Raw genomic sequence first — 13,762 nt, 5'->3', positions numbered from 1 at the left:
ATCCCTGGACGGTTAACCCAAGCCAAAGGAGACTATAGGGTGTAGTGCTCATCTTTCTTTTCAGGCGGAGGGAGCTGGCGTTTGTCCACAGACAGCTTTCCTTTATTGCCTATACTGACTGGCAGCAACTCTCCAGTGTTTCAGGCAGGGAGTCTTTCCCAGCCCTACTTGGAGAAACCACTAGGGTTGAAGCTGAGACCTTCTGCGTGCAAAGCAGATGCTCTGTTTCCAAGGTACAACCGTTCCCCTTTTAATTTTTCAGATGTCAATGTACATTATTCCACTTATTTCAACGTGTGATGAGCCAGCCTTGCTATTTTGGGTGTGTTCGTGCATGTATGCTGTTTATTGTAGTAAGTGGATCCATGCCTACCATCATGGCACTACTGTTCCCCATCCCCGACCATCTCAGACACTATTTATTTATTTATTTATTTTATTCATTTATTGCATTTACATCCCCCGTTTTTTCCAGGAGCTCAAGTGGAACCACATGGTTCTCCCTCTCCTTGTTTAATCCCAACGACACTGTGAGAATGAGTGGCTGGCCCAAGGTCACCCAGTGAACTTCATGGCTGAGTGGGGATTCGAACCTTGGTCTCTCAGATCCTAGTCCAGCACTAACTACTACACCACACTTGCCCTTTATGTCTGTTTTGCATGACTTTCCAGGGTGTGCCTGGATCAGGAGCCCTTTTTGCCTCACCTTTCTGTTGGTTAAGAGAGAGAACTTGAGGAAGTGCACCACTACACTCTGCTGGCTCTCTCTCTCTCTCTCTCTCTCTCTCTCTCTCTCTCTCTCACACACACACACACACACACACACACACACACGTTGAGGTCAACTGCATTTCATCAGAGTGGTGATCTTTCCTACACAATTAAAATGCCCACCAAAGGTTGCCCATCTGCTTCCCCTGTAACAAGCCTGATGATCCCACACTGAAATGCTGACCGTTTATCCCTAAGACACAAGCTTTTCTTCTGCTGTATCTAAAGGCTCATTCAGGCACCTCCATCTCTGATAATGGCACCACCAGTGTCTCATACAATTGTAGAATTGGAAGGGAGCCTCAAAGGGCAATCTAGCCCAATCCCTCCTCAGTGCAGGAATCACAGCCAAAGAATTTGGCTGCAGATTATGGGAGTTGTAGTCCAACAACATTTAGAGCTCAAAGTGTTTCCCACCAACCTTATCCAATCACTCCCCACTCCAAACACAAACTCTCCCCCTCCCAACCTAACGCTTACTGTCTCAACTGGTTCCATTTGCTCCATGCTGGGATCCTCATCTCCGGTCCAACCCCTCCTGCAAAGGGAACTTAGCTTCTTCTTTTTTAGAGGAAGAAAAAAATTCAAGTATCACTCTGTCTCATTCCTTCTGCACTCTTGGGCACTTTGTTCTGCACTGTCAGTGACCCCAGATCGCAGGAGCAGGCGGGAAAAGTGTCTTACTTCCCGTTCTCTTCTCTTCTTTGCAAACGGCTCACCCCCACAGACTCCCAGTCCCTTCAGGGGGGTGCTGTTGCTGTCCTCCTCAATGGATTTCAGATGCATGTTGGTGACCTCACTGAATGACTGGAGTCGGCGGGAAATGACGGTCGCTAATGACAAGGTGCTTTTCTCCCCTTTATGTGCTGTGTTGACGGCATTCTCGCTGACGAGAACAGGACATGTCGGCAACGGTGTGTGACAAATTAATGTGCCCTTTCAGTATGGCGCTCTCTCATTCAACAAGGAGCTCTTCTGTGGCTCTGCCAGTGACTTTGCAAAGTTCACAAGTCACTGGGAAAGTGGTTCATGTGTCTTTCACGTAGGGAAAGAGTTGTGCAGTTGGATTGATTTCCAATTTAGCATGGCGTTGGGTGGAAACAGTTTATTCAGCCTCATCGAACATAAGAAGAGTCGTGCTGGATCAGGCCAATGGCCCATCTAATCCAGCATCCTGTTTTCACAGTAGCCACCCAGATGCCCTAGTGGTAGATCTTCAAGCAGGACCTAAGCACAAGAGCAGCTCTCCCCTCCTGTGGTTTCCAGCAACTGGTATTCAGAACCATTGCTGCCTCTGACTTTGGAGACAGAGTTATTATGGCTAGTAACTCTTGATAGCCTTATCCTCCTCCTCAGATTTGTCTGCTTTAAAGCCATCTAAGTTGGTAGATATAATCCCCTCTTGTGGCACTGAGTTCCACAGTCAAATACATGCTGCACGAAGAATGACTTTCTTTTAAATGTCCTGAATCCACCAACATTCAGCTTCATTGGATGACCATGAGTCCAAGTATTAGGAGAGGAGAATTCCCCCCCCCCCATCCACTGTCTCCACGCCACACATAAAGGAGTCACTCTACCCTTTTGGTCATTTTGGTTCCATTTTATGAAACTTCCAGCTCTATTTTATACTTTTTGAGGTGAACTCTCTTCCATTGTTTTATGAAGGAGCTGAAAATTGCATGGAAACAATTCCTCCATTCTCTCTCTTGTGTGTTATGGCTTCTACACCCTTCATTGAGGTTGTTAACTTACTCCCCACTCCACAAACGCCTGATGCAGTGGCTCCTAAACCTTTTCAGGCCACCGCCCCCTTGGTTCCACAAACTAATCCCTAGTGCCCCATACTTTACCCTACCCTGTACAAATCATTATTCAGAATAGCAGTTTTCATGGCCCACTGAGGAAGATAATAACACAAAAAAGTTCAAAACAGTAATCATTAACTGCACATTTGTTCAGTTACAACTACTCAGTTTAATTCAACAAAATGAATGCACTTGATTCTGTGAAGCCAGCTTTTCAAAGTCTGATAGTCATTAACACCTACATTTACACCCTCCTGCTACCCCCTTGCTTCTTAGGGCCCCCAGGTAATCCTGCCCACTTTGAGAACGACTGTTGTAATGTTTGCTTTTTCATCACCAGGTGGATGTGTGTTACCAATAAATTCGGCTCCTTGGCCCAATTAAAATGATTGGTGAAGGGTTGTAGCTTAATGGCAGAACATCTGCTTTGTATGCAGAAGGTCCCAGCTTCAGCCCTCAGTGGCGTCTCTAGATAGAGCTGGGAATATCCCCTCCTGAACTCCTGGAGAGCATTGACAATACTGAGATAGATGTACCTATAAGCTGATTCAAACCAGCTTCTTGTTTAAATCTCTTTTTACAGAATCATGAAAATTAGATTTTTTTATTTTATTTTAAGAGAACAGAACCAATTTTTCAGGTACAGAGCATCTGCTTTGCATGCAGAAGGTCCCAGCTTCAATCCCCAGTGGCACCTCCAGATATTGCTGGGACGGTCCCATACCTGAAACCCTGGAGAGAAACTGCCAGCCAGGGTGGGCTATACTGAGCTAGATGAACCAGTGGTCTGATGCAGGATAATAAGGCAACTTCCTATGTTCCCTGGGAGAATCTATTGCTCAGTGATAGAGCATCTGCTTTTCATGCAGATGAACTTATACACCGCACTATACCCGGAGGTCTCAGGGCGGTTCACAACAAGACCACAACATAGAAAATCAAACCAAAAGCAGTAACCCAATAATACCCCCCCAAAAAAACCCCACATTCTAAGAGGGTGTAAAGTGTACCCAAAAAAATAAACATTCTAAATGGTGCAAAGTGTAAAACCAACACTTCAAACTGGGCCCAGAAACAAATATAGTGCAAAGACCTTTTAAAATTTCCTCAGGCTCTGTAGTTTATAAGTCACCCTGATGATACATTGTAAGGGCAGGGTATAAATCCAAATAAATAAATCGTCTGCCATTATTGATTCCCCCCCCCCCCTTCCCTCTCACTGAGGGAGTCCTAATGAGCTTCAGAGGAAGTACAGGAGTTGCGGAACACTGTTTGAAAATGACTGTTCTAGATCTCCTTTCATTCTTGACCTCTGCTGGGAAAAATACTTTCCTCGAGGTTGCTTAGTCTGGTGTTCCTTCAAAAGGAAGCTTTAAAAAGTCTCAGTTCTCTGCTAGCATCAGAGCCGTTGGTTGAGAGGAGGCAAATCAGCTGGGAGAAGGTAAACCTGGAGCAGTGACCAAGTGGTGAGCAGAGAGTTCAATCCTGCTGGCTGTGGGGGTCTGCTTTGCCAGGGAAGATGCACACAGCAGGATTGAACCCCTCCCACCCATTCTTGGTGTCACCCAGTGACATCAGCTGATGGACAGTTGGGTGTGCTTTTGCAGAGAAATGGCCTTGTGGGCCAAACTGGGCTCCCTGGCAGGCCAGAGGGTCCCCATCCCTGAGGCATATCCCTGATTTTGCTAGTGGGGTACAGTGGGAATATTTGAAGCTCCCTGCAGCAAACAGCCACTGCCACCAAATTGTAGATGGCAGCAAAGAAGCCACAGCTTTCATTGCCATCCCACTCTTACATTCAGTTGGTAGAGCATGAGACTCTTTGTCTCAGGGTCGTGTTTTCGAGCCCCACGTTTGGCAAAAAAAGCCCTGCATTGCAGGGTGCTGGACTAGATGACCCTCGTGGTCCCTTCCAACTTTTGTCAGCATCAACACTTGAAACGTGCTTGTGTAAATTTGATGGAGCAGCCTCTGGTTATGTGAACTGACTCTTAATGAAAAGCAGTGAGCACGTAATGGAACAGAAGTTGTATCTGCAGTGAAATGTAGAGAGAGATTTCATAGCCCATCTCCCATCACTGCTGCCACAGGGACCTGGCTGCCCGGAACTGCCTCGTTGGGGAGAACCACCTGGTGAAGGTGGCCGATTTTGGTTTGAGCCGGCTGATGACAGGTGACACCTACACAGCTCACGCTGGCGCCAAGTTCCCCATCAAGTGGACTGCACCAGAAAGTCTCGCCTACAACAAGTTCTCCATCAAATCTGACGTCTGGGGTAAGAGCTGTGTAGTGTGCCTGTGGTGTTCTGTTGTACATGTAAATAATATTGTGTTTGTATATATGTAATAATTTTAGATTAATAAAGTGATATGTGGTACATGCATATTAGGTAAATTGAGGGAAGCATTAGGTTGGGAGGTGGCGGGGAGTGTGCTCGGAATAGTGAGAGCGAACAGGAAGAACAGAAGAAGAGCCCTGCTGGATCAGGCTAATGGCCCATCTGGCTCAACATCCTGTTCTCATGGTGGCCAACAGTGAATGGATAAGCGTTTGAATATTGGTGAGAGACAGTTTGGGATCTAAATGTTGTTGGACTACAATGCCCATCATCCTCAGCAGGCTTAGCCAGCAGTCAGGGATGATGGGAGATGTAGTCTAGCAACATCTGTGGACCCCCCAAGGGTGAAGAACACTGGTTCTGACAGACAGTTCAGGGCACTTGGACTCGGGAGTTGGATGGTGGAGAGAATGACTGGATGTGGATGGGGTAACTACGTTGATTGTAACCAATTTTTGCATGATGGTTTCTGAGATCAAGGGAACAGGTCTTTCTTTGTGCTTGCACGCTACAAGAAACCATTTTGAATCAAGATGACAGGCTGAACCTTTCAAAACTGCAGTGATATCAGCCACTGATTTCAAAACTGCCTGGACTCCCATCATAGCTGTAGAAAAATCCAGTTTTCCAAGGTGGATAATATGCCTGCATCTGTGGAGGCTGTGGGTTGTTGTTTTTTTAACATCACATTTTCTCCTCAATCTCCCAAGTGCTGGAGGACCAAGCTGTTAACAAAAGAAATGGCTGGACTAGAACAGTCCCTGGTTGTTTCCCATGTAATGCATTGTGACACCTCTCAATACACAAGACGGCAGTGGCCTTCCCTTCATGTTAAGAGAGAGAGGGGTGGCTGAAGTAATTACATACAGGTTGCTGAGCTGATGACAAGAGCCTCTGCCTTGCCTAGGGGAATCTCAAGTACCTTTAAAGCACATTTGGAACATATCCCCACCCCCCAGCACCAAAGAATCCTGGGAAGTGTAGTTTGTCAAAGACGCTGGGTAAATTTAAGTTCCCATAATTCTTTGAGGAGGAAAATGTGCTTCAAAAATCTATGGTGTCTACACAGCTTTCATTTCCTAGGTGGTTTGCAATGCTTGAGGATTTCGTTCAGTCTCCCATCTTTAAGCAAACCAACCTGATTACTGATACATGTATCACATTATCCTTCCTTTGGGAAAAAGCCAAACTCAGTGGCAGAGCATCTGTCTTGCATGCAGAAGTTCACAGGTTCAGTCCCCAACGGTATCTCCAAGTGAAACTGGGAATATCCCCTGCCTGAAACCCTGGAGAGCCACTGCCTGTCCGTGTAGATAGAACTGAGCTAGATGAAACAACTATCAGTATAATGCAGCATCCTATGTTCCTGCTTAAATTGGCCTTTTATGTAGAACTATGAGGACTGGAATCTCGCTTTGTTTCTAGGAGAAGGACTGTAGCTCAGTGACAGAACATGCATGCAGAAGGTCCCAGCTTCAATTCTCAGCATCTCTGGCTAGGGCTGGAAATGTACACTCTCTGAAACCCCTGGAGAGTAGCTGCCTGTCAGTGTAGACAAGACTGCACTAGGTGGCCCAGTGGTCTGATTCACTTTACTTGTGTTTTACTTCCATTCTTGGAGGACGTATGCCTCTGAATACCATTTGCTGGGAATCACAGGTGGGAAGAGCACTGTTGTGCTGCTTGCAGACTTCCCTTTGAGGCATCTGTTTGGCCACTGAGGGAACAGAACACAGGACTAGATGGGCCCCTTTTGGCCTGATCCAGCAGCCAGGCTCTTCTTATGCTCTTAGGATAGAAGCGAGAAAGGAGGTCAGAGGGCTTTTTTGGAGTGGGTTAGAGAGGGTGAAGGAGAGCTATTTGATTCCCAGAGAAGAAGCAGCATCTCAATAGGAAAAGAGGTTTCAATTAATCCGCCCTGACGTCTCTTAATTGTGCCTTTAACAGGACTTGAAGGAACTTGAAGTGTTCGCACTGGAGACAAGCTAGTAAATTGAAAATTAGGCTAATTCTGCCCTGTCTTATCTCATGAGACTTGTCTGGATTGATGCAGAGGCTTGTTACTCTTCCTTAACGTCTCCGCAGCCGTTTGGCATGGAATGTGAGCTGCCCAGAGCGCGGAACTGCCAGAGCGTGTTTTGCTCGTGGCTCTCCCACCTCTTGGGAACAAATTTACATGTTGCATTAAAATCAGTTGGGAGTAGGCAAGCCTGGAGCGGGGACTCCTGCAGAGTAGCATTGGGCAGCCTCACCCAAGTGTGAATAATTCTGCAGCATTTTTGCCCCAGGATATGGAGAACACTCCAATCACAGCAGGGGCAGAGACTGTGTCAGGGCAGCAAATTACACAGAGATGCACCAGGCAACCTCCTCTGTTTCAGAGGCTTCAAGGGAAGTAATAGTGCCACTGTATTCTGCTCTGGTCAGACCTCACCTGGAGTACTGTGTCCAGTTCTGGGCACCACAGTTCAAGAAGGACACTGACAAACTGGAACGTGGCCAGAGGAGGGCAACCAAAATGGTCAAAGGCCTGGAAACGATGCCTTATGAGGAACGGCTAAGGGAGCTGGGCATGTTTAGCCTGGAGAAGAGGAGGTTAAGGAGTGATATGATAGCCATGTTCAAATATATAAAAGGATGTCACATAGAGGAGGGAGAAAGGTTGTTTTCTGCTGCTCCAGAGAAGCGGACACGGAGCAATGGTTCCAAACTACAAGAAAGAAGATTCCACCTAAACATTAGGAAGAACTTCCTGACAGCAAGAGCTGTTTGACAGTGGAATTTGCTGCCAAGGAGTGTGGTGGAGTCTCCTTTGGAGGTCTTTAATCAGAGGCTTGACAACCATATGTCAGGAGTGCTTTGATGGTGTTTCCTGCTTGGCAGGGGGTTGGATTCGATGGCCCTTGTGGTCTCTTCCAACTCTATGATTCTATGATTCTATGATTCCATAGGCTTTCATTATTTCAGTGGTGTGTTTCTTCTAGCACACTCACAGGAAGGAAACAGGGAGGGGAGATCGGACGAAAATTGAGAAAATAAATAAAAATAAATACCAGCTCAGACTAGTCTGTCCCTATGACTCCAGTGATGTCAGTGGTGCTCCAAGGTTGTAATAAGAAAAAAGACTCCCCCCACCATGACCTATCCTCTCTTTGATCGGAGATGCTGAGAGTCTGCATACAAAGGGGTGGCTGCTGAGTGATAGTCCTTCCTAAAAAGAATTATTATTATTATTATTATTATTATTATTATTATTATTATTATTCTTCACTAAATTAATCTACATATCACTTGTATCGCAAAATGACTTCTAAAGCAGTTTACTATAAAATCAGTACATAGTTAAAATATACACTAAGAGATCCACAGTGGCATTAAAACACCCTTAATTAAAGTATTCAACAAAACATGGAATTACAAAGCACAACAGGTTGTGGTTTTTTTTGGAAAAATAAGTTAAAACAATAAGTTAAACCTCTTCCTTGTGGAGGGAGAAATGTTGATGTATATAGAATTGTACATATGGTTGGTTTGAATATGTTATTATTGATTATGTATACTCAATGTATCAGCTGCCTGGGGGGCGGGTTTCACTGTTTGGGTTTTGGTTGTTGGTAAAAAATAAAAATAAATAAATAAATAAATATGAAAAAGAAAAAGAAACAATAAAATTATAAGTTCAGTTCACCGAAAATGGTGTGTCTTCAGGAGCCGGCAGAACATCAACACAGATGGGGCCTCTGTGGCATGCCATGAGACTGTGGCCTCCAGTGAAGCAGCCTGCCTCTGTGTTACCACCAGCGGATAATCTTCACCTTTCCCCAGAGGACCCTTCACCTGGAGGGTGCCAAAGATTTGGGCAGGGATGCTCTGCGAGCAAAGTATCTCAATTGAGGTTTATATATCAATTTATTGACAACGACAACAACCCTCTGAGCAATTTACATACAATTATATGTGAACTATTCATTAAAAGCATCAATAAAATCAAACATCGTAAATCAGATTGACCTAAAATGCATCAAAATATAGATGAAATCAGCAGCTTTACACATTTGAATATGCTTTGGATGCCCCCTTCCTTTTGCTTATTAAGTCCAACCCAGGGATAGTTTAGATGGCCTCTTTACCTCAGCAATCATTTTGGAGAGATTTGTTTTGGTTTAACTAGCCCTGGTGGTTACTTCTCCTAGACTTTTCCTTGCCGTGCACGAACCTGGTTTGGGTATGTGCATTGCATGATTAAGCTAAGTGTGAAACACACTAATTAAGCTAAGTGTGAAACACACACCATAGCTCTAGTCCCTGTATTTATTGAGGCAATGCTTATTTTTTTTCTTGGCAAAGAAATTGAATGAATGAATGAATAAAAGCAATAGTTCAACACAATATAATTGCATGTTAAAATTACGTGTGGTATGCCATGTTAGCCCTAACTCAGAGTAGACCCATTGAAATTGTTGGGCGTAACTCATTTCATTGGGTCTGCTTGAAGTAGAATTTAGTTGGCTACACCTGTATGTGTCTTAAAATTACATTGGTTTCCCCCCAAATGTCAATCCTACTTAGAGTAGACCCATTGAAATTGATGGGTGTGACTAATAATTATTTTTATTGCATTTATATCCCACCTTTCTCTCCAATGAGCTCAAGGTGGCACATATGGTTCTTCTGCTCCATTTAATCACCACAACAACCCTGTGAGGTAGATGTGGCTAAGAGGCAGAGACTGGCCCAAGGTCACACCCAGTGAACTACATGGTTAAGTGAGGATTTGAATCCTGGTCCTAGTCTGACGCTCTTAACTACTACACCACATGGGTCTGCTTTGAGTAGAATTGGCTACAATGATACATGCCTTAAAATCACACTGGGCTTTGTCAGCCGAATGTTAATCCTACTTAGAGTAGACCCTTTAAAACTGATGGGATTAATTTGGGTCCATTAATTTCAGTGGGTCTACTCTGAACAGAAGGTAGATACAACCTGTTGTTGTTGTTGTTTATATGTGTTCCCACCTTTGCCATAACCTCCCATTTAAAGTATCAGTACATTGAAAATGTCTTACTGACTTCCTCTTCCCCTGTAGCCTTTGGTGTCTTGCTTTGGGAAATCGCAACGTATGGGATGTCTCCCTACCCTGGGATCGACCTATCTCAGGTCTATGAGCTCCTGGAGAAGGACTACCGAATGGAACGACCTGAGGGCTGTCCAGAGAAAGTCTATGAGCTCATGAGAGCATGTAAGGTTTTACTTACTTCTACATCTTAGTGGGTTGCTGGGGTCGGCTGCAGTCACAGAGAAGCAGGGAGCTGCTCTTCACCTGGTCTTCTGCCCTTACTGACCCTAGTAAGAACAAGCTGATAGATGACAGGCCCAGGTGTCCCCTTGAGAAATGTGAGTTAATTGTTATTCCAAATGAAGATGAAACCATTGCATTGTTTCACCTGGCTTTAGTTACACTCCTTATGTTCTTGTTTATTTTATTTATCGCATTTACATCCCACCTTTTTTCCCAAGGAGCTCGAGGTGGTGTACATGGTCTGTCCCCCACTCCTCATTTAATCTGCAGAACATAATCTGTGGCATAGGTTAGGCCGAGAGACGATGCCTAGCCCAAGCTCACCCATTGAGCTCCATTGCCAAGTGTGGGATTTGAATCCCAGTCTCCTAGGTCCTCATTTAATTCTCACAGTGACCCTGTGAGGTAGTTACAGATAGGTAGCCGTGTTGGTCTGCCATAGTCAAAACAAAATAAAAAAATTCCTTCCAGTAGCACCTTAAAGACCAACTAAGTTAGTTCTTGGTATGAGCTTTCGTGTGCATGCACACTTCTTCAGATACGTATCTGAAGAAGTGTGCATGCACACGAAAGCTCATACCAAGAACTAACTTAGTTGGCCTGTGAGGTAGGTTAAGCTGGTAGCCCCTATCGCTTCACCCTTATGGCTAGGAGAGAGAACTCAAGGAAGTGCACCTTCTCACCCATCAGGGAGTTTGGCTTCTCCTCCCAAAGAGCTCTTAACTTGTGAGAATGGGAAGAAACTGCATGGTAGAGAGAGTGGGTTTGCACATGTGTTGAAGGTATTTCACAAAAACGCTAACATTCCACCCTTCCTTTCCTACTTTTCAGGCTGGCAGTGGAGCCCATCCGATAGGCCTTCCTTTGCAGAAATCCACCAGGCGTTTGAAACTATGTTTCAGGAATCCAGCATTTCTGATGGTAGGTGCTATCACGGATAATTCTCGCTCTGTGGGAAGCGAGATAAGTGCTTTGTTTTCTGCATGATTGCTTCATCTGCATAACCCCACACATTTTATTTTATTTTTGGAGATGTAGTGAAAATCTTCTTTTGATAAGTCAGGGTAGGGGGCCACCAACAGTTCTGGGTCCAGAAACTCAGGCAGACAAAACCCACTGCAGTCAACTGAAGGCAACCAACCATGCTCTCAGCACCAATGAAAACTAATAAATGAATAGAAAGAACCTACCCAAGTGATGCTGACATAAAAACCTCACATATACACTAAGTAAAAGAATCTAATTTTACTTTCCCCCATCTGAAAATAGAGTTTATGTAGATACTTTTGTAACCCAAGAAAATCTTTAATAAAAACAATTTTAAAAGAAACTAAAGACTAGCACCCAAAATGGACTAGTAGCCAACACAAATACACGCACACACAGATACTAGGGACTGTGTCCCCAACTCTCTCTGCTCTCCAACCCCTTGCTATTCCCCACATTAACCCCCTAGAGAGCAGTGGTTCTCAACCTGTGGGTTGGATGTTGTTGGACTACAACTCCCATCATCCATCACCACTGGTCATGCTGGCTAGGAATGATGGGAGTTGTAGTCCAACAACATCTGGGGACCCACAGGTTGAGAAACACTGCCCTAGAGCTTTCCCTCCCCATGCACCTAGTAAGCAGAGCCAACCAAGGCTGGATCTAGACACATCGTTTAAAGTATTGTAAATTTAAACAGGGAAAACAGGCAGAGAAAACCAGGACTCCACATCACCATCTGGTGGCACAATGTTATATTGCATATACAACACATTCAAATCGCTTTTCCTTTACCAGTCTAGCTGAGTCCCAACTTGTATTTTTGTCCCCATCCTCCTTCTCCCTGCTGAGTTTTACAAGGGGCAGTAGCAAGACTTGATAAGGAAGCTGATGGGCAGGGCTGCCCCCTGAGTTGGTTTCAAGGAAGGCTGGGGTTGGTGGGGTGGTGCCTCACTTGTCCTAATAGAATGGCCTGCACTGCAGTAAAGGCTTAATTTCTGTCAGTTGCTAACTCTGGTTAGTGCCTGTTGACTCTTTGCTCTCTCTCCCCCTGCTCCCCACCCCATCCTTGTGTTTTCCAGAGGTGGAGAAAGAATTGGGGAAGAAAGGAATGAGAAGTGTAGTGAGCACCTTACTACAAGCTCCAGAACTGCCAACAAAGACAAGGACATCCAGAAGAGGAGCTGAATGCAAAGAAGCCAATGAGAGCTTGGAGGCGGGACCCACCAAAGGGCCAGGGGAATGCGGTATGTCCTAGCTCTGGTCGCAAGGCGGCTCAAGGTGCCTTCAGGACACTTGAGGCACCTTGAAGAGGCTTGAGGCAGCCTGCAGCACACAAAGCAGTTGGGTCAGGACTCCAGTGCACCATTGGGGTTGCTCCTTCCTGGATTTGATGTGTGTGTGTTTATGAGAAAGAGATAAAATATGGATGTGGTTGTTTTGTATAGCATTATAAGGATTTTTTGAGAAGTATGCTCATACCAGACCAGGGCGCAATCTGGATTTTAACGTTTAAATAATAATAATAATAATAATAATAATAATAATAATAATTGTTAAACAAATCAACAAAATTTATATGCCACTTGATTGTACATGGAACTCCTAAGCACTTTGCACAAATAATATTAAGCAAACATTAAAATTATTGACAACAGACAAAGTTAAAAACAGGAGTTTTAAAAAAATGATTCCAAAGGGTGGGTGACTCTCAAATTAAAAACACATCCAAGTTCAAAATCAGTTAATTTAAAACATCTTAAACAATGAGGGCAAGGCCATCCCCAGAAAGGTGGTGTTAAGGGGGTAGCCCTTGCCCTTGCTTACCTCTGAAGCAGCTGCAGCTGCTGCTGCTTGGGGCGCCCCTGCCCCCATTGGACCAGGCCTTGATATAGCTCCTACTACCCTGGTAGATTGAGCCCAGGTGTGCTCTCAAGCAATCTGGCCAGGCCTCCCTCTGCCAGTGAAATCCAGCTGCTGTGGAGGGGGGGTCACTTACAGTCTCCGGCTGCTGCACTAAATTGGGCCCCTTTTACTCTGATCCACCAGCCAGGCTCCTTGTGTTCTTATTAGCTGTGGTATTTGGGAAAGATCCTCCATGTCTAAGAGATATCTACCTGGAAGTGCCATTTGCTGGTGAGGCAATGGCATGGGCCTTCCAGCCCTGCTTCTGGGGTTGGATGGGCCCCTGGTCTGAACCAGCAAAGATGGTTTGCCTTCGCTCTTGGAGACACTATGCCCCCTGGTGCCAGTTGTTTGGAATCCCAAGTGTCCCTGGTGACGCTGGTATGCTGAGATCTTGCTTGTGGGCTTCCCATAGGGCATCTGGTTGATCACAAGTGTATTTCCCAGTCCTAACTGGGAATTGAACCTGGGACCTCCTGCATGTGAAGCAGGTGCCCTGCCACTGATCTGTGGTTCCATGTCTTAATGATAAAGAAAGATTTCATTCCTCATGGTTCTGAATTAAATAGGGGCATAGGAAGCTGCCTCATACACAGAGCATTGTTCTATCATGCTCAGTATGGTCTACAGTGACCGGCAGTGACTCTCCAG

General features: G+C 45.1%; 1 protein-coding gene across 3 annotated transcripts in view; it reads left to right on the top strand.

Annotated features, from left to right (window-relative positions):
• Window positions 1-13,762, top strand: part of ABL1 (ABL proto-oncogene 1, non-receptor tyrosine kinase) — a 126,824-nt gene that overhangs the window by 107,066 nt on the left and 5,996 nt on the right. For all 3 annotated transcript variants that reach the window (XM_079961241.1, XM_079961243.1, XM_079961242.1), the window contains exons 7-10: window positions 4,670-4,854; window positions 10,007-10,159; window positions 11,051-11,140; window positions 12,289-12,453. In XM_079961241.1, coding sequence (XP_079817367.1) covers window positions 4,670-4,854; window positions 10,007-10,159; window positions 11,051-11,140; window positions 12,289-12,453 — 593 coding nt within the window. The remainder of the gene's footprint in view (window positions 1-4,669; window positions 4,855-10,006; window positions 10,160-11,050; window positions 11,141-12,288; window positions 12,454-13,762) is intronic.

Source organism: Podarcis cretensis (genome assembly GCF_951804945.1).
Source record: "Podarcis cretensis genome assembly, chromosome: Z".
In the NCBI taxonomy this organism is placed as follows: Eukaryota; Metazoa; Chordata; class Lepidosauria; order Squamata; family Lacertidae; genus Podarcis; species Podarcis cretensis.
Note: the sequence above shows the minus strand (reverse complement) of the source record. Positions and strands in the feature narration are given on the sequence as shown.